Source organism: Oryx dammah, unplaced genomic scaffold (genome assembly GCF_014754425.2).
Source record: "Oryx dammah isolate SB20612 unplaced genomic scaffold, SCBI_Odam_1.1 HiC_scaffold_25, whole genome shotgun sequence".
NCBI classification, from domain to species: Eukaryota; Metazoa; Chordata; class Mammalia; order Artiodactyla; family Bovidae; genus Oryx; species Oryx dammah.
Window position 1 is genome coordinate 24,401,979 of NW_024070209.1, and position 21,549 is coordinate 24,423,527.

Here is a 21,549-nt window from a genome sequence, read left to right on the forward strand (position 1 = left end):
GAAATGCATAGCCCTATGTGGACATGCTGTTTCCTTAACATTGCTATTCCTTATACATTAATAGTAAAGAGTCTTTTTAACAGCTTTATTGAGATAGCATTCATATACCTTAAAATTCACCCTTTTAAAGTATACAGTGCAGTAGTTTTCAAGAAGTTCACAGCATTGTGGAACTTTCATCACAAGCTACTTTCGGAACATTTTCATTAACCCTGAAAGGATGTACGCTATAGCAGTCATTCCTCATTACCCCACCCACTTCCAGCCCTGAGTTAACTGGTCTACCTTCTTCTGTAGGTTTGCCTAGTCTGGACATTTCATATAAATACAATCGTGTAATTGTGATTTGTGACTAGTCTCTCTCACGTAACATGTTTTGAAGGTTCATGCATGTTGTACAGCATGTATCAGCATTTCATTGCTTTTGTCACCAGACATCCCATTGTATGGCTGTACCTCAAATAACCATTTGAATTAATATTTCCGTTTTATGGCTGCTGTGAGTAGTGCTGCTGTAAGCAGTCATATACAAGCTTTCATGTGGACAAATGTTTTCTCTTCTCTTGGGTATACACCAAGGAGTAGAGTGAACTATGTTTAAAACATTTTAAGGAGCTTCCACATTGTTTTCCACAACAGCTATACCATTTTACAATTCTGCCAATAAAATATAAGGGTTCCAATTTCTCTACATCCTTGCCAACAGTTGTCATTTGCCTGTGTGTGTGTTGATTATAGCTCTCCTAATGGCTGTGGAGCGCTTTTTCATTATTTTAATTTGTGTTTCTCTGATGGTTAATGATGTTGAGTATCTTTTTCATGTGTTTATTAGTTATGTATGTATAGCCTCTTTAGAGATATGTTGGTTCATATCCTGTGCCTATCTTTGAATTGATTTGTCTTTTTATTTAGTTGTAAGGGCTCTTTATATATTCTGGGTAAAGTACCTCATCAGCTGTATGACTGGCAAGTGTTTTCTCTCATTCCAGGGGTCTTTTCACTTTCTTTCTTCCTTTTTCTGATATTTATTTGCCTGTGTTGGGTCTCAGTTGTGGCACCCAGGACCACTCATCACAGCGGGTGGTCTCCCTAGTTGCTGGCATGGTGTGCAGGCTTAGTTGCCCCACAGCATGTGAGATCTTAGTTCCCCAACCAGGGCCCAAAACCAGGTCCCCTGCATTGTAAGGCAGAGTCTTAACCACTGGACTGCTAGTGGAAGTCCCTCTTTTAAATTTCTTAATGGTAAATTTTATTACATTAAAGTTTAAAATTTTTATATTTTCCCATTTATCTGTTCTTTCTCTTGGTCTTAAACATTTACTACATTTTCTTCTAAGAATTTTATAGTGTTAGCTCTTACCTTGAGATCTTGATTTATTTTGAGTTAATCTTTGTATAGATATTCAACCTCATTCTTTTGCATGTGGATGCCCAGTGTTGCAGCACTGTTTTGTTTTGTTTTGTTTTTAGCACTGTTTCTTGAAAAGACTTTTCTTCCCTCAGTGAAGACTTGAAACCCTTGTTGAAAATCAGTTGACCGTAATTAGGTTTCAGTCTGGATTCTCACTTATATTTCATTGATCTTTATGTTCATCCTATGCAGTACTGGTCTTGATTATTATAGCTTTGCATTATGATTTGAATTGGGAAATGTGAGTCCTCCAACTTTGTTCTTTTTCAGGGTGGTTTTAGCTATTCAGGATTCCTTGAATTCTATGCGAATTTTAAGATCAGCTTGTCAGTTTCTGCAAAGAAGCCTTGATAAGGATTGTTTTCTTCTTTATAGATCAATTTGAATATGTCACTATTTTAACAGTATTAAGCCTTCCAATTTATGAACAAGTGTTTTTCCATTTATTTAGGTCTTCAATTTTATTCAAAGATGTTTTTAGCTTTTAGGGTACAAATTTGCACATTTGTTAAATTGTACCAAAGTGTTTCATTTTCTTGATGCCATTTTGAATGAAATTGTTTTCTCAATTTCATTTTTAGAATATTCATTGCTGGTATATATAAATACAACTGCTGCTTGCATATTGATCTTGTATTACTTGAATAAACAAGCAGTAATACTTGAAGATCAACAGAGAAATTACTGTGAACCTAAGTGGTCAGAGAGCACCTCGAAAAGGAGGTGGAGCTGGTCCTGCCTTGTAGGAGTTCTGAGATCTTAAGAAGGCAGTGAAGAGTTAGGAGCTCATATCAGGCAGAGGAAGTGGATTGAGCCAACGCAAGAAACTGTGAACTAACTGAAATAGAACATTCCTTTAAAGGCCTCTTGATAGCTAAACAGTGGAATCCAAACTTCTTAGCCTGGCGTTTAAAGCGCATTAAAAATCTTTCCCTCACCATTCCAGCCAGAGTGGTTAAGTTGTTGTCCTTTAGATACACCTCAACCCTTTCTGTCCTTTCTTACCTATTCCTGTCCACCTGATTCTTACTACATTTGATATGATGAAATCCTAAACCACCCCCACATCCTCAGTGATTACTCCCCGCTCTGAAACTTCATGATCCTTCATGATCATAAAAGCAGTTGGGAAAAAGTTGCAAACCTGCCACCCAGAGGATACACTTTATATGATGATGAATATTTTTTAATGCATTTTATGAACAGATATAGATTCATTTAGAGACTTTAACATGTGATACTTTCCAGCTCTGAAATCTTATGATTCTCCTTTTACCACTAAAGAAATCAATGTGTGTTTGTTTGTTTTTTAAGTCATCAAATTATGGTGGTAGTGTGTGTGGTTATTTGACTCACAATCAGATTAGTTTAAATATATGGTCAAAGATTTCCCACCTCTGATGCTGAGTAGTTCCATTTAGAAAGATTCTTTAGGCCACATAGAGCCCCATAATGATTCTTTGAAACAGAAGCTTGGTTCCAGTGTATATACTCTAGATTAGAATGAGAGTCCAATTCAGCACAGTGAAAACTTAAATTATTTATTTGTAGAAAATTTCCTTCACTTCTCCATACTCTCGTTAAAGATAGAGGTCCTGAGCTAGAAAGTCTTTTCTGAAGGTAGAATGTAAATTCATGCACTGAAAAGGGTGGGAGCCTTAAAATTATTGCTGTATAGTTTTCACAACAAAGTTGTTTTAACTATTACTAAAAAATTACTCGCCACAAGTGAAAGAATTAATCTCTGATAGCTTCCCACGTATCTCAGCTGGTAAAGAATCCCCCTGCAATGCAGAAGATCCCAGTTTGATTACTGAGTCTGGAAGCTCCCCTGGAGAAAGGCATAGCAACCCACTCTAGTATTCTTGCCTGGAGAATCCTCATGGACTGAGGAGCCTGACAGGCTACAGTCCAGGGGGTTGCAAAGAGTCAGATACAACTGAGCGACTAGGTGCGCACATGTGCAATTAAAGAAATAGAAAAAGTAACCAGAGGGTTTTCTGTTTGTTTGTTTTTTTTAATTGTTGTTGTTTGTTTCTTTTTTGAGAGCTACCATCTCTCACCAGTAAATAACTCAGTTTTAGGTTCTACATATTGTATACCAACAGACATTCTGGAGGTTTTTTTATTACTTTTTTTTTTTTTTTTTGCCATGTCGGATCATAGTTCCCTAACCAGGAGTCAGACCCATCCCCCACTGCAGTGGAAGTACAGAGTCCTAACCGCTGGACCACCAGGAAATTCCCTTTAAAAAAAAAAAATTACTTTTAAAGAGAGTTTTCAGAGCAGTAAAATTGTTTTCAGTTTTCCTAGGAAGATTGAACTGGAAACAATATCAGTCAAGGCTTCTTCAAAATAAAAATTGGTAATTTTAAATGCTTAAGAAAGTATAGTGAAGTGTTTACATAAACTCATTAAAAACTTAAAGCCCACAGAGCAGTGTTGTGTCTCATTGTTCTTCAGGCATATCTGTTCACTCTTAAGTTGATAATATTTTGTTCCTTTACTCTGAAAAGGAATTATAATTTGTTCCCTCACTTGGCGTCAGCTTTGGCATTTCTTGGCTAAAGAGTAGTTTCACGGTGGCAACCATAAAAATTGATGAATGAATTACATTCTCAGAAGAAACCTATAATCTCTGCGTACTGTCCAATTGCAATAAAGTATGTTTCTTATGCACCTTTTGAAGTAGAAATGATCAAACCATGAGCCCAGGGCTTCAAAGTGCCAGTTTCCTGCTGATTGGCTTTTCATAAACTTGGATATTTACAAATAGAAGCTGTTTCTCTTACCTGAGTAAAAAGCAGAATGATTAATTAGGTTAGTACCTAGAAATTTCAACCCATAACTCACAAGTTATTTGCAGGAATAGCGGTCTCTTTTCAGATGTTTATTGTAATGCTTCAAGACTAAAAGGAACTGTCGCTATGACTCCTGCTGTTGAATTTAGCGGAACTTTTCCCATCTGAGTAATTAAGAACAAAACTTGCTGCTCATTTGTCCCATTCAGTTCTATGAAGTTAAGATAGTGGTTTTATTTTTCTAATTTTGTCCCATTCTTTCCACTCCATTTCTTCCTACACACAGTTACATAATTCTTACTAAAACAGCATCTGTCATGTTCAAGACATTTTATATTTGTTCATTTGTCCATTCTGTAAATATTTATTTAGTGCCTGATCTGAGCCAGGCAGTCGCAACTCTGAGCTCCTCCAGCTAACTGTGCCTGCTGTCTGTAACCTGCTTCTCTCCTTTATCTGTCCTTTCTTAGTTCCCAGTCTTTGCTTTGTACCCCGTATCTCACCCTGCTCTTAGAAAAGAGTCTCATGAGAGTCACTTACTATGTAGTTGGATATGTCATTGTTTTACCTATCAAGAGGCCTTTTACATTTTGACTTTTCCTATAAATGTGATAGAAAAACTGCTTTTCAGAGATTGAGGTTGCCTATGCTGGTGTTTGGGTTATTGGAGAGGTAGAGTGCCCCCTGCTGGTCCCTTTGAAATCTCACCAAATGAATGGCCTGCCTTTCCCTCCCACCGTCATACTATCCATGCTTCTTCTACCTCCATGGCAGTGCAGCTGTCACTCCTCCTGCATGAACTGCCTGTAATTCACCCTCAATGTGCAGCTCAACCTATATTCTACTGATACATCCTCCCTAAAGGTTTTTCTATGCCTGTTCATTCTTAGGCTATTCAATTTCTATGCTATTCATTCTCCTTCTGAGTTCCTCTACTATATGTAGTCACCATCGGTGAGATTAGCACTTAATTGTGCTTTGTTTTTTAACATAATTTATTTTTTAATATAAATTTATTTATTTTAATTGGAGGCTAATTACTTTACAGTATTGTATTGGTTTTGCCGTACATCAACATGAATCCTGTGCTTTGTTTAATTAGCTCATTTCCTTTTCCCTGGCTCTAGTGTAATTTTCAAAAACACTGATCATCTTGTCATTTTCTATTTGGACAGTGCCTCTCAAAGAGACACCTTTGTCATTCACTGAATATCTAAATAGAAATGAGAACATGCCTAGGCCCATATGTATAAGTATATTGCATCTAGTAACATTTTGCAAAATAAATTCATCCTTCATTAGAAAAGGGTAACATGTCCAGATTTAGGGCATTATTAAAATTTCTTTTTAAAAGGAGAAAAAAGTCAGCAGCCATTTTTTTTTTTTTTTCGATAAATGCTAATGTCTGAGGAAAATTTTGATTTTCTACTTCTTAACAGGTGGTTTGTTCTGGATGCAGAAACCAGAGATCTAGTTTCTATCCACACAGACGGGAATGAGCAGCTCTCGGTGATGCGCTACTCAATAGGTAGGCAGATTTACTCCCACTCCAGGGGACATTTACGGCTTTTCTCAGTAACTATATATTTTCACTTCCAATAATGCTGACTGCTTTTTTCTCTGCTCTCTAAAGTTGCTAAGTATTGAATATATTTCCCCAACAGTAGGTTTAATTCTGCTATAGGAAACTGCAAAAGATCTGCTAAAGTTAAACAGTATTCTAAATCATCAAGCAAACATAAATTTAGAACAAACTGTTACAACTGCATTTGCAGTTGAAAGCAGAATACAGAGCAATCAAATACCTTTCTTTTTTGAACTACACCTACTTAGAATTTTCAGTAGGTATTAGGCTGAATGTTAATAAATTTAGCAATCTTTTCTTTGTATATAAGAGGATATAAAACAAATTATAATAATATCCAAAGAATACAAATTTTATAGGCCCTTCAAGTTTTTTAAAAAATCTCTCTAGTTTGCCTTTCACTGTTTACATAGGAATGATTGGTTTGTTAATTAGATAAAATACCCAGCAACTCATTATAAGAATGTGATCAATTCATTTAGCTACTTTGAGTAATTCTTTTCTATTTTATTCAGAATGTTTATTAAGTTTCCAACACCTTTTTCCCTGTATTAATATGGTTTTAATCCACACAGTTCAAGTGACATTTTCTTATATTCAGAAATGTATTCCAGTAGTTGTTGGATCAGTGTGAAATCGAAATGATCTTTTTGATGGCTTCTAAGACATTTCAAAGGAAGCCAAGAACGTTCTTCTCTGTGTTGAACAAGGAAGGAAAAGGATTTGCTTTGAGGTATAAGCTTGGGAAGAGTTATTCTGAAGAAGAAAAGGTTACCTTTTCTGTTTTACTTTGGCTTTTTTCAGTGCTATAATAGCAAATAACTGCTCAAATTGAGCATTTAAAACCCCAAGATCAAATGAACTTTATTGACCATCTGTTATGTGAGTACAGTGGAGGAGATGATAGAACACAGTCCCTTCCCAAGAGAACCTACCCCGTAACTGGAGAGATCACATGTCCTCGGTTGAAATGAGCAGTTGTACACTCTGCCTGCTATAATGAATCCTGTATACTTAAACCTATAAACCAGGTTAACCTCCTTGGGCCTAGTCTGTAGCTAACTAGAAGGAGATGAAGCTAAGGTCCGAGTCCAAGGCCCATGGAGCATTTCCAAGAAGGGATTGTGCGCTTGACTAGATGACCATTTGGTTTTCAAGTATGTTTAGTGATGGAAGGAGTCATTCATTAAACACCAAATAATAATTAATTTGATGAGATTTAACAACATTTGTAAAATATCATTTGGTATCGGTCCAGTAAAGTGATGGTAAATAAACCTGTCAGTGTATTTCTCTATTCGACATTTTTTTCCTGTTTCATTCTAGATGGCACCCTCCTAGCTGTAGGATCTCATGACAACTTCATTTACCTCTATGCAGTCTCAGAAAATGGAAGAAAGTATAGCAGACATGGAAAGTGCACTGTAAGTAGTAAAGGGAAATAAATTGGCCTATAAAATTGTTGGAAGATTTTACTTTGTAAAAAGAGTTAAATGTTTGCATTGATGTATCACCTTTAAACTTGGGAGATTGAACTTCAGTCTCTCTCTTTGAAAATTGACATTACCTGACAGCAGAATTTTGCAGTGCACTTGAAGTTCTAGAAAGATTTCTCCTTTGATGAAAGTTTAATACTTGTCTCTCTCTAACTGCTAGTTTTAATGCAGTTTCTGATATCAAAGCTACTTCCTTAGGAAATCCTTAGAAAATAATGTTTTTTTAAGATGAAGTAAGTCAGGAATGGAAGGGTATCTCTCAGGTTTCAAGCTCAGTGTCCTATGATCCTACCCATCCTTGACACTGCAGTTTCGTTTTCATGTGACCTCTGTAGCACTAAACAGAACATAATTTATATGAAGAATAGAAGCATACTTTCTTTAGTTTACTGCATTTCTGATTGATTAGTTTTATTATTGTAAGATGAAGTTTAGGTTCAGTTACAGACATTCTGAGTACATATCTTATCGCAGGCAGTTTGCTAACTCAGGAAGCGTTCCAGGCACTGGGAATACACCTAAGATCTGTTCATTGTCCTCTAAAAGTACATATTCAAACTGAGGACAGAACGAAAAAGGCAGGAGGTATAGCATAGTGGTTATGGGGATAAACTTTGGATTGAACTACCTAGATTTTCACTCTCATTTCACTACTCACAAGTGTGACCTTGGGCAAGTTATTTAAAACCTTCTACTTCAGTTTTCTCATTTATAAAGTGAATTTAGTAGTACTTTTTACTTCACTGGATTGAAACAAGGCATATAAAATACTTGTAATAATGTTGGACAAATAAATGTACTCAATATATGTTAACTATGGTTTTTATAGAAAATGAGGTGGTTTGGTATCATGTTAGCAATCAATTTAGGATTAGCAAATTACTTGATGAGTTAGTAGCACAGATTCTTCAACAGTCTTTACCACAGAAGAATGTTAGGGCAATGAATAAAAGAATGAGTTTTTAAAAGCAAATACATAAGTAAAACCCAGGCCATTTACTATTCAGAGAAGAGACTGCCTTTTTTGGTTTATTTTCTTTTTTCTTGTAGGGGGGAGCATATTTTGTATCATGTGCCAAAACCAGCCAGTAAACTAATCTACAGGCAACCTTGTAATTTTATAATTTACCCAAAATATTTTTATTGACTTTGACAAAAATTATGAATCGGTCTCCATTAATTTATTTAAATTACATCTTTTAATCAATTTATTATCTTAGTAGTTGGGATATGGAATAGTAGAGTAACAGTGTATCATTGTATATTGCATGATCAAATGTTCCACTGAAAGGGATTTGCAGACTACTTAAGTTTACCCTGCCAGGCACCAAAATTTTCTTAATTATTTTTTACCCCAGCCTGTTTTTAAAAGTCCATGTCTTAATAAGTAGAGTAATATCAATATAATGTAATCTTGTGGAATCATAAAATTCTACAGTAGCACGTTAGCTCAGACCTCATTTTACAGACCGAGAGCCTGAGTTTCAGTCTTCAGAGAAGGTAAGTGGCTTGTCCTGATCGCATCTTGACATAGTGGCTGATCTGGGGCCTGAACCCTGTTCTCCTGACTCTTAGTAGGGCAGCCGTCTCGAGGTACAGAAGTGCCTCAGATCTGTTGATAATGGGTGGCAGTGATCTCTGCTCTTAGAGCGCAGCGCCTGCTGCGGGAAGAGCAGCGTGTGGCACTGGCAGTGAGGGGACCGTGGAAGTGCTGAGAAGTGGCAGGTTTATCAATCGCATGACGCTGAGTTAGCCTTCTCCCGTTAGGCAGCCTGTATCTTCAGAGCATATGAAAGTATTATGCTGACATGTCTTTAAGAACTGTGGGATTTTATAATACTTTTTGGGGCTATAATGAAAGGCTCAACCACTCTGCTTTTCTAATTATCTTCTGTTCTGTGCTTTGCTTCCAGCTCTCACTCCTCCTTGCTGTCTGCTTCCACCAGCTGCTCTTATAACCTCATGTCTGCTTTTATCTGTTGTCTGCTATGATATAGGACAGAAAAGGTTGGGCTAATGCTGCCTGGCCACTTTCTAGGTTGCAACTTTAGGCAAGTTAATTTCTGAATCTTAATTCTTAAAATTGGAGATTATAATAGTTCCTACTTTTATAGGATTGCTGTAAAGATTTTAAATGTGGCAACTGGACCTACTCTCAAAGTTCCAAACACAAATGCTGTTTTCTATTTTGTTTCCAGTATTTCCTGTTATTACTAGTTAACATTTAAGTGACCCTATAGCTTCAGAAACATACTGGGCTTAGAACTTTAGGAAGTGTCCCTCTAATAAGTGATAAGCAAGCAGCTGAAACTGTCCCTGAGTGCCAACATAGTACCTTTCTGTTTGACTCAAATTCCCGCATGCCTTTTAACACTGCTACTCCAAGATTTGAGCCCAGGAGAAAGAGTGTGTATTCAAGTTGCAGTGATGTACTTAAAAAGCATTACAAATAGGTAAGAATTGCTGGTAAAATGTTTCTTTTTTGGTCAGGATTTTGGTAAATGAAAATATATATACAAAGAGAAGAGTAAAAGACTTCTAAGCTGTCTACCTGGAAATCACCAAGAAAATTACCCATAATACTAATGCGGTATATATTTCAATATTACTGTAACAGGAATTCTATTGCAATCCTTTGTGGCTTAAACAAATGGGGGTTATGTTTTCATTTAAAAGAAGTCACCAGGGACTCAGGATTCTTCTTTCTTTCTACTCCCATCATCCTCAGTATGGTGCTGCTGGAATTCCAGTCATCATGTCCTGGTTCCAGGAAGAATCAGAGCCAGGGGAAAAAAGACATTCTTCCTCCTAAGTCAGTTCTAAAGTTTCCCTAGTAGCCCCACTCAGTGACTTCTGCCACCCATAACTGCAAAAGAGGTTAGCAAATACAGAGATTTAGCTGGGCACTGAAAAGGAGAGATTGTGGAATGGATAAATATACTTTACATATCTACACTCTGAAGATTGAGTTAGAAAGGCTGATCCTCTGGAAATTAGCTTTCTCTCAAACCAGCAAAGCACATCAAAAATGTAATGGGGTGCGGGGGGGAATCCTAATTGCAATAATAACAAAAACTGTGGATGCCTTGAGAATAGACTTAGCAAGGAAAGCACAGGAAGCTATGTGAAACATGGCTGAAATACAAACTAAGGACTGAAAAATAGACATAGCATATTTCTGGAAGAAAAGACTTGACAGAATATCTGTTCTCTACAAATCAGTCTCTAAATTTGATGCACTCTTACTTAAATTCTCATGATATTTATGAGCTTGATAAAATCGTTCTAAAGTTCATCTGAGATTTTCCACATTATAAAACTATCACAGTTGGCTGGGAATAGGTAGATAGCCTAATGGAACAGAGAAGAGAGTCCAAAAACAGATCTCCGTTTATATGGAAATTTACTAGATAATACAAGAGGTATTTCAAATCAGTAGAGTAACAATGGGCTCCTCTCAGCCTGCATTGTTCAGCGTCACAGCTACTAACGGCAACTTTATGAAATTAACTGCAGTTCAGTTCCCTGGGAACACTGGCCACATTGTGAGTACTCAGGAGCCGCAGGTCCTGGCTGCTACTGCATTGGACTGCACAGATACACACGTTTTCATCACTGCAATAACAAAGATCCGTTGGATGTCACTGCCCTAGATAGTGATTCCGTCGTGTCTTGACTCTTTGCGACCCTATGGACTGTAGCCTGCCAAGTTCCTCTGTCCTTGGAATTGTCCAGGCAAGAATACTGGATTGGGTTGCCTCCAGGGGATCTTCCCCACCCAGGGGAACCTGTATCTCTTACGTCTCCTGCATTGGCAGGCAGGTTCTTTACCACCAGTCAGGACCTGTTAAATAATAGAAAATTGATTCTTTGGGGAGTGTCATTGGGCTCGCTAAGAATCAGATCCCTCAACACTTGGCACCTGTTGAAAAACTGCCATGAGCTTTTCAAATATCCAAACCAAGAAAGCCCCCTGTTAATAAATCTGCTTCATTGTCAGACTCATCATGGCTTAGCATCATGGCCCCCTAACCGACCAGCATCCACCTGGACACCTACTTAGGAAAAATTTAGTGCCCTATGAACTCAAGGCCTCGGTACTTTTTTTGAAAACTAATCAGATAATATTAATCTACAGCCAGGGTGGCGAAGCACTGATGTAGGTGATGACATTCTGTGTGATTAACAAAAGATTTAGCTGAAATATTTCAGACTTTTCCAGAGTGTATTCTCAGGCACCATCACTTGTGGTTGTTACTGTGGTTACACCATTCAGCTGCTTAAAGGCACTAATGAACACACCAGCTTAGAAGACTCTTCTCTTCTGGGAGGTATACTTATTTGCTCCCAACCATGTCTTGCCTGTCTATGGGGGGACATTTGAGGGGATTTTCCCCCAATGTATGCATGTATCTTTGATGGCCTGTGAGTTAGATGAGACAAGGACACTCTGAAGTGGAAGCTGGGAAGGCAGCATCATAGATTCCTAGCTGAAAGTCACATCTCATCTTTGCTTCTTTATTGGACTCCATATCAGGGAAAAAATACTTTGTTTTCCAGTATGAATTGATAGCTTTCTAAATTTGGGGGCTTTTCCTACTCAAGTTCTTTCTGAGAATTTACTTGATATTTAGATTTTTTTTACCATCTAAATACATCGTGTCCAACACAGAAGTGAATTAAATGAATGTTAAGTATCCATACAGTGCTTTTGATTCTTTTCTAAGTAATACTATTAAAGTCTCTTCAGAGAGATTCAAACAGTATTTTTAAGCACTGTGTTAGGAGGAATGCTTCCTGGAGGACAGTGCTTTGCCGTGATTAGTTAAATCCTTCATTCATGTAGTGCCAGTGTTCTTGTCTTAGAAGCTTGGCTTCTCTGGATGCCAGCCAGGCATCAGATTGATGAACCCTGTGAAAAAGATCTGTGAGACCCCGTCCTTCTGCCATATTCAGAAAATATCCACAAACCATAGACATCTTACTGGCACTGATTTCTTGTTAAGTTGGGAGGTCTCCCACATGCCTAGCAAGTAATTCCTAACCTGTTTGCTGACATACCACCTAACCTCCAGTGACTTCAGGAAGCTTCATGGTTCTCAAGTTCACGTAAATTCATTCAGATGTATAAATGTGGGTATTTTCCATACAGCACTGTGGTGGATTATAGCGCCAGGGAGGTTTTAGGACATGTCACTGAACTGCAGAAGGCTCCAGGAATAATTAAAATACTCTGTGTAAGTCATTAAAAAGTATTTTGAATTTATTAACGTTTTTTTAAAAATGTATTTTCGGCTGTGCTGAGTCTCCGTTGCCGCACAGGCTTTCCTCCAGTGGTGGCTGCTGGGTGCTGCTCTTCGCTGCAGTGCTCGGGCTCCTCACTGCAGTGGCTGCTCTCGTGGAGCACAGAGTCTAGGCCTCGTAGGCTGCAGTAATTGCGATTCCCAGGTTCTAGAGCACAGGCTCAGTAGTTGCGGTGCCTGGGTTTAGTTGCTCCAAGGCATGTGGGGCTTCCAAGATCAGGGATCGAACCCATGACTCCTCCATTGGCAGGTGGATTCTTTACCACTGTGCCACCAGGAAAGCCCCTGAATTTATTAACTTTTAAAATACAAACCATGTAAGCAGAAAGCTAGTAATTCAAAAAGTACAATCAAAATTATTAATAAATGTTTTAATACAGTATAGGAGATAAGTGATTTTGAGTCTCTGTTGGCTTTAGTGTAAACTGTAAGACATATGTGATTTATCTGCAGTAGTTTATTGAAAATCATCAAATGCTTACATGTGAAGCCAGCATAATATGGCACCTTAGTAATTTTTTGTTTGAATTCCCAGTGTTAGTAAAACCTAAGCAGAAAAATATCTGTCTTTTTGTATAAAGAGTCAGATAGATGATTAATTTTTGGATCCAGTTGATCTGAGGGAGTGTGCTATTGGGTAACTTTTTCCCCAGCATATTCTTTGGAGATAGGAGTTTTTTAGGGGCTCTCCACATGCCATGGGTACTCAAGAAACAGACCAGGAAAATTGTACTCTTCTTTTATACAACCTGGAACCAAGATTTCATTCTCAAAAATGAAGTCACTCTAATTAGGGCCACTAGTGACTTGAAATAAGGCCCAAGGTTGTAGTGTCTGTTTCAGCGCCCTGTGAGACTGTCTTCCCTGGAAGTGTAGCGCTGGTTGTGCTCGGTGATGGCATCCAAGCGGGGGCATCAGCAGGGTACTCTCAGGTTCCGAGTGCTTACCCTTCCCACTGTGGTCAGTTCTCTTCAGTCCCACAGTTCTGGCTCCCAACCAAAGACCTGCTCCAAACCATAAGCCTCATTTAGTTCCAGAGGCCGTGATACTGCTCTGCTTCAGGAATTCCCAGTGAATGGCTACCAAGAAGACAGTGTTAACTGTGAGACTACTTATCATTCATTCAGAACTCTTAAGTACATTCTAATGATTGATGTGTTACTTCCTAGGGACATTCCAGCTATATCACACACCTTGACTGGTCCCCAGACAACAAGTATATAATGTCTAACTCGGGAGACTATGAGATCCTGTACTGTAAGTATGAATGCTCACATACAGCTGAGGTCTGTTTGTCGGGGGGTAGTAAAGAGCAGGCTCCATGAAGTCTGAAATGTGCAGCACTGCACAGCGGCCCCTCTAACCTGATGCAGCACTCGAAGCCGGCCAAGGACTGAGAACCTCAAAGAAAGTAATCAGTTCATTCAAATGTCATAAGAAATTATTCAGGGAGACTGATCCTGCTCTGGATGGTTCTGTGTTTAACAGCTCTTCCTAGAGACAGGAAGGAGTATAATGGATGGGTATTTATGCTTTTTAAAGAAAAAAAAAATAACTTCAGTGGGAAAGTTTATCCTTCTGTGTGTGCGTGAGTGTTCATTGCATCCAACTCTTTGTAACCCCATGAACTGTAGCCTGCCAGGCTCCTCTGTTCCTGGAGTTTTCCAGGCAAGAGTACTGGAGTGGTTTGCCATTTCTTACTCCAGGGGATCTTACTGACCCAGGGATCTAAAACCATGGTAAACACTGTTTTCCTTTCAACTGTGTCTTAATATGTTTCAGTGTATGGATTATAAGTACAAGTAAACATGGCTAGTTTGAATCAAGATGCATTTTCAAACCCATTTGTACACAAGCACTATGAATATACTTCCTGTTTCTAAATTTAAAGGGGACATTGAACATGGCTGCAAACTGATGAGAAATCGATCAGAATGTAAGGACATCAATTGGACGACATACACCTGTGTGCTAGGCTTCCAAGTCTTTGGTAAGGACATTGAACTCGATGGGAAAGTCGGTCTGGTGCTGTTTTTGTGTGCAATACTTAAATTTCTAAATGAAAAACAGTCTGCATGTATTCTTTTTTTATTGAAGTATAGTTGAATTACAGTGTTAATTTCTGCTATCTATCAGAGTGATACAGTTATTCATACACATACATTCTTTTTCATACTCTTTTCCATTATGGTTTGTTCCAGGATATTAATATAGTTACCCATGCTGCACAATAGGACCTTGTTTATCCATTCTGTATGCACCAGTTTGCATCTGCTAATCCCACGCTGCCGGTCCAGCCCTCTCACACCCCTCCCCCTTGGCAACCACCAGACTGTTCTGTGTGTCTGTGATTCTGTTTGATAGATCGGTTCAATTTGTCATATTTTAGATTCCACATATAAGATATCCTAATGGGGTATGTCTCTCTCTTTGACTTCCTTCATTTAGTCCTACATGTGTTCTTTTGTGTTAACTGCTATTAATGTCCAATTCAGAGAAGTTAAATATATTAGGATTGAACCAATACAAGGTTTATTCTCTACAGAATCCACTGGCCCCTAATAAATATAAGACAATTAAAAAGAAAAGGCATTTACAGATTATTACAGATTGCCTTTCGTGTTTTTTCCTCCAGGTGAAAATTGAAGCTTTCAAATTAGTAAAAAGCATTTTCAAAATAACAGGTTTATTATCACATACCATATACCAAGTGTACACTTTGGTTATTTCAGCATATTCACCAGATTGTGCAGCCATCATCACTGTCGAATTTTATACCATTTTCATCACCCAGAAAGAAATTCTCTGCCCGTGAGCAGTCACTCCCCTACCTCACCCTTCCACAACCTCCCAGCAACCACTGATCTCTTTTAATGATTCACATACTCAGGACAGTTCATATAAATGGAATCATACAATACGTGATTCATGAAACTGACTTCTTTCCTTTAGCACAGGTGTTCAGGGTTCATTACTTCATTGTGTATCAGCATGTATCAGTACTTCATTGTGGCTGAATATCTCCGTGTACAGCTGTACCACACTGTTTATCATCAACTGATGGACATTTAGGTTGTTCCCACTTTTCAGCTATTGTAAATAATGCTGGCATGAGCAGTAACATGCAAGTTTTAATGTAGACGTGTTTTCATTCTCTGGGGTGTATACCTAAGAGTGGATTTGCAGGGTCAAACGGTAATTCTGTGTTAACCTTTTGCGGAACTGCTGGACTGCTTCCCATAGGGGCTGCACCACTGCCATTCCTGCCGGTGGTGTACCAGGGTTCTTTCTCTGTGTGGTTGTCAACAGCTGGTGGTGGTTTTGCATGTGGGTGTCCAGCTTTCCCACTACCATTGGTTGACATATGAAGGCATTCTCAGTAGACGTTATTTAAAGATAAAATGTGGAGATCATTCCTAATACGATATTTTGAACATTTCTAGAAATCTGTCCTTTGACAGTTTTTTCAATCTTTGCCAGACTGTAGGATTCCTTCTGAGAAAGTTAGGATTAAAGAGAGATGGGATACTCTGTAATTAGAATTCTGGATATGTATATGGCACCAGTACCTAAAGCAGTACCCAAAATAGGAGGGTTTTTTCCCTTTTCAGTGTATCTCTGCCTTCTGAGAGCTGGACTCTCTCCACCCTGGTGGTAGAGCTGAACGTTTCTTTATGCAGTGTGCATTAGAAAAAATAATCCATTATAAGTACTTGTTCTAAACTAACTGCTAGAGAGATATAGAAGCCCACTAAGTAAGCTTGGAATAAATTAAAATAATCCTGACAAGTCCGTAAACAAATTCATTATTCTGGGTGAAGCTGAAGCAGTGGCCAATAGGTAGTAACTTACCTAGTTATTTTAATGACACAATATTTAATTTACTTATTAACAGATGTCAACGTATTGACTAGAGACATATTAATACATCTTTTGTTACTCAAATGTTATTGACCAGAGATGTTCCAGTATTCACTTAGCTAACAAATCACTGGCTATAGGCATTAGTTTCTGCAAAAATTACCTGGTCAATAATGTGTTAAATGTTTTGTCTTTACCAAATTAAACCCCACCCCCCCAAAAAAAATTGTTCTCTAGAGCAGTATTGAACTATAGGAAGCCAGCTTCTCAACTCTTACGTGTTATTTTTAGTCTAGTAGGGATTTGTGCTAATCATGTTGAACATCACCAGTGCCACAGGATGATTCAGAATAATTAAATTTGCTGTGTCGATTTCTGGACATAAATAATAGTTCCAGGAAAATTCTATGGATAGGCGTGATAGACTAGTGGATTATGACCTATGCATTTCCATTAAGAAAGAAAAAGTTTTTGTTTTTTTTTTAAAGTGCCTGCCTGAAAAGGAGCAGTGAAAAAGTATGTAAATTCTCAACTGCCTAGAGTCCACTTTGCAGAATTAGTGCCCGGGTTGTTTCTGCACTCTGGTACAGAAGTAACTGAGATTTCCCCTCCAGCTAGAAACTTTCAGGAGCTTATTGTCCCGTTGAGACAAGCTATATTTATTAGCCCCACCTGCTGGTTACTAGTGAGTACTTTTGAGTCTTAAAGTCTTAAATTTTCAATCTTGAGGATATTTCAGTTTAATTATTATTAGTTAGATTTCAAATAAAATTTCATTTGAATGAAGTATTGAGGCACTAAGAAATCTATAAGGGAAATTTAGCAGCTAGGAGTCTGAACACAGATGAAAATTAATGTTTCTAAAATAAATATATGTAGCGTGGCACTTGTATTTTTCAGACTAATTTTTCTAACACTGCACCCCCACCATGTTTCCATATCAAAGGTGTCTGGCCAGAAGGATCTGATGGGACAGATATCAATGCACTGGTGCGGTCCCACAACAGAAAGGTGATAGCTGTTGCTGATGACTTTTGCAAAGTCCATCTGTTTCAGTATCCCTGCTCCAAAGCAAAGGTAAAGCCAACTTAATAAAGACTAGTGTTATATTTAGGGCCTTTTGTTTGGGGGATAATTTTGTATCAATGGTGGGAAAATATTTGTAGGGTTGCTGATTACTCTCCATAATGCTAGAGTGCATAGGGAGAGTGAACAGGCCATCTGTGAGAGTCCATGCAGGCAGTGCTCGTCTTTTCCTTCATTGTGGTGAAAGAGAAGACACTTGATGACGTTTCACTCGTTTTTTTTTTTTTGATATCTTAGCAGTTTTATATTTCTTCTAAACATATTAAAATATTTTATTTTTGATACATGATCAACATTATAAGACTCCTAAACCATCTATAATCATACCAACCTAGTAAATTCTCCTCTAGCCATCTCAGAATAGTCACTAAACTCCTAACAAGTATACCAACCTGACATCCAGAAGAGACATTTTTCAAACATAGTCCAAAAGTACAACTGTCCAGTTACTTTGTTTCCCACATGCTGCTGTTAAGTCGCTTCATTCGTGTCTGTGTCCGACTCTGTGCAACCCCACAGACGGCAGCCCACCAGGCTCCCCCGTCCCTGGGATTCTCCAGGCAAGAACACTGGAGTGGGTTGTTGTTTCCTTCTCCAGTGCATAAAAGTGAAAGTGAACTCGCTCAGTCATGTCCAACTCTTAGTGACCCTATGGACTCCAGCCTACCAGGCTCTGTTCATGGGATTTTCCAGGCACACATAAACAGGTATTAAAAGGAAATTGCTGTTAGCTTGCTTCTTCAGCCAGTGATCTGTGGTTTTTTAGCTTGTTTCACAAGCTGAATTGGCCTTCCTAACCTAGTCTCCGTTGCTGTCAGTAGGCATGTAGGGAATGAATTTAATTTTGCTGTCTGATTTATTTCACGTAGGCTCCCAGTCACAAGTACAGTGCCCACAGCAGCCATGTCACCAACGTCAGTTTTACTCATAATGACAGTCACCTGATTTCAACTGGTGGAAAAGACATGAGCATCATTCAGTGGAAACTTGTGGAAAAGTTACCTTTGCCTCAGAATGAGACTCTAGCGGATCCTACACTCACCAAAGCCCCTCCCTCTTCCATCGAGAGCGTGGTGCAGTCTGATACCCCCACACTGCCTCCTTCCCAGCCCTTAAACGAGACAGCTGAAGAAGAAAGTCGCATAAGCAGTTCCCCCACACTTCTGGAGAACAGCCTGGAACAGACCGTGGAGCCCAGTGAAGACCACAGTGAGGAGCAGAGTGAGGGGGCCAGCGAAGAGCTCGGTGAGCCTGTTTATGAAGAGCTAGCCAACGAGCTAAGCGAGGAGCAGAGCAGAGCTGCCGTTCCCGGGGACCAGCAAGACCCCTCATCCCTGTCCTAACACCAGGACTTCGGTGCGACTCGCTTTCTCCTTCAACTGCATGTGGTCTTGTGGTAGCAGAGTTCAGATAACACTCTGAGGAGTGATGAAGAATCACTGTTGGTGGAGTTTTGGTTTCCACATAATCTGTTTTCAACAGTCTCATCTTCCGTCTCTTAAATGCAGTCAACCTAAAGGTTTGGTTTGACGTGTGTTGAAAATTAACCAAACTTAATAGTAGGAAAAGACTGAAACATTGATTATGTCTCAGAAATTACTGTGTATGTGAGTAGTATGATGTAAATACTGGAAACAAAAACAGCAGTTGTATAGATTTAAAAATAAACCCCTCGTTATCTGAACAGGTTTTCTTCAGGAACAACCAGAGGCATCACAAACACTGTTACTCATCTGCTCATCTACTGGCTCAGACTGTGCTTTTTTTTTTTTTCCTGATGCTGAAAATCAGAAAAACAAAAACCAAAAAAACTCTTCCTGAGACCCTCCCAGCCCAGATATGTAGTGGAAGCGTTTTAGTTAACAAAAGCCTGCAGTGTCGCTGTGAGCAGGGTATGGCCTTCCTGAATAGGAGCACTGCTTTCTTGTGCTGCCGGCAGGCGTCCAGATGTGCTTATGGGTGCTGCCTTTTCTAAGTCAGAGTGAGGAACAGTCCCTGAATTTCCTGTGCGCAAATCTATTTTACCTTAGAATTAAGAAAGCAGTGGTTTGTTAAAGAGCTTTTGATGTATATTAAACCATTGATGCTCAGAAATAATGGATTCCGCCAAGGATCCCTCTACTGGCCTAAACATTTTCAAGTGAATGGAAGAAAAAAAAAAACCGCATGCCTATAAAACTAAACTTGGCTAATTTTAGCTTAGCCTTCTCCATAATTTGTTCCCTCAATAACAGAAATATTAATACAGTAAGTTTAAATGATTAAATTGGTGCTTGAAATTCATTGGTTTAGTTCTAATTTTTATACAGATTGAGGGATGAAATAACAAATTGCAAATTCTTTTTTACAGAAGTGTGACAGTAGTCATAGTAATTTTTTATAATTGCATACTTAATAGACTTCCTACATATATGGTGATTTTTCTCTGCTGGAGTTGCTTTAAGCCTTGCAGTTCTGAGTGGCTATCCTCTGCTACTGGGGGCAGTGCATGTATTTTTATGCAGTGGATAGTTTTGGGTTTTTGTTGTTTTTTTTTTTAAGTTTTGTCAGACGATTGTTTAAGTATGTGTTTCCTATTTTCAAAATAATTACTGACAAATATACATTTCCTATATATTTGTTTATACTTTGATTATAAAAAAGACTTATTTTTTAACTTGCTGCATTGTTTTGATATCTTTCTGTTGTTGTTAGATCATGTTTAGAAACTTCAGATGAGTCCAGAAGTCTTAAGTATGCGAGTGTTTACGTGACTGTGCCATTCCAAAGTGCTTCAGAACTGTCATTCCCTTCCATCTTCTCAGGAGTAACACAAGTCAGGTATCTCCTCATCTGGTAACATACAGACTCCAGTGAACGCCCAAGGACACTCGCCACATTTGTATTCGGATGCTGTATGTAAGGGTGTGGGTATGTGTGAGGGGTGAGTGAGCGTAGACACTTGCTCTGTGTCTCTCTCTATACAAGAAGATGTGCGCCACACTGAAAATACTCAGTGTGTGTTTCTGTGTATAGGTATATGTTGTGTATATCTCTTTCCTTTTGTTTACAACTGTTCAGAAAAAAAAAACCTCAAAACAGTTCTCTTCAAAAGAAGAGAGACTCCAAGCAACCCATCATTTTTCAGTATGTTTATACATAATTATCAGAGGGCAGCAGCAGTATCAGGCATATATTTTTGCCGATTAGCTGTGGTGATTGAATCATCAGGTCAGCATGTGCTAGACCCTGCAAAATAATAGGAGATGACAAGTAATTCTAGAAGAAGAAAAAAGCATTTTGTAAAGTACCTGGGGGATACCGCTCTCCATGACAAGCAGGGGGTGTATCCGGGGGTATCAGTCACCTTTGGGGTTGCTGTGTACAATGAAATTTATATTCGTGATATTTGTGATATCTTGGGTGGTAGTTTCAAAAAGACACTACTAATACGCAGAAAGCGTTCCAGCTCTCTATTGCTGGCAACTACTGTTTAACAGTCAATTAAATCTGTGATTATGGTTGGAAGTGGGTGGGATTATGAAATTGTAGATGTTTTTAGGAAAACTTGTGAATGAAAATGAATCCAAGTGTTTTATGTGAAGTTGTTGAGCCATTTCTACCATGCATTCCTGTCTTATGACAGAAAAATTTGAAGATTAAAAAATAAAATAATCAAAATGTTTCTTTTGTCTCTCTAAATGTGTCTTGGGTCTTTCTTCCTTTATGCTGCTAGTTCCATCCAGTTATCAGGAGACACGACGGACAGTCCAGAAGGACACATTCATCAGTGGACCACTGCCGCCATGGATACAGCCATTCTGGTGGTGACAGGCTCCAATCTCATAAAGCTAGAGGAAATTACTTCTGATTTATGCTTCCATTTAATAGGCAGTAGCTTCATGTTAATTTATTTCATGTCTGCACTCACTCAGATGTTTACATTGGGTGATCCTAGCTACCTGCCTCCCCGGTGTTCGCCTGTGGGAAGCCCGTGAATTCAGCATCGCACTTTCTCCATCTCTCC

The 21,549-nt window shown here is 38.6% G+C and overlaps 1 protein-coding gene across 6 annotated transcripts in view; it reads left to right on the forward strand.

Annotated features, from left to right (window-relative positions):
* EML4 (EMAP like 4) overlaps positions 1-21,219 on the forward strand; it is a 145,548-nt gene extending 124,329 nt beyond the window's left edge. For all 6 annotated transcript variants that reach the window (XM_040224554.1, XM_040224556.1, XM_040224558.1 and 3 more), the window contains 6 exons: positions 5,652-5,740; positions 7,124-7,221; positions 13,766-13,853; positions 14,488-14,586; positions 17,404-17,534; positions 18,413-21,219. In XM_040224554.1, coding sequence (XP_040080488.1) covers positions 5,652-5,740; positions 7,124-7,221; positions 13,766-13,853; positions 14,488-14,586; positions 17,404-17,534; positions 18,413-18,886 — 979 coding nt within the window. In that variant the 3' untranslated portion in view covers positions 18,887-21,219. The remainder of the gene's footprint in view (positions 1-5,651; positions 5,741-7,123; positions 7,222-13,765; positions 13,854-14,487; positions 14,587-17,403; positions 17,535-18,412) is intronic.
* The last annotated feature ends 330 nt before the right edge of the window (positions 21,220-21,549 follow it).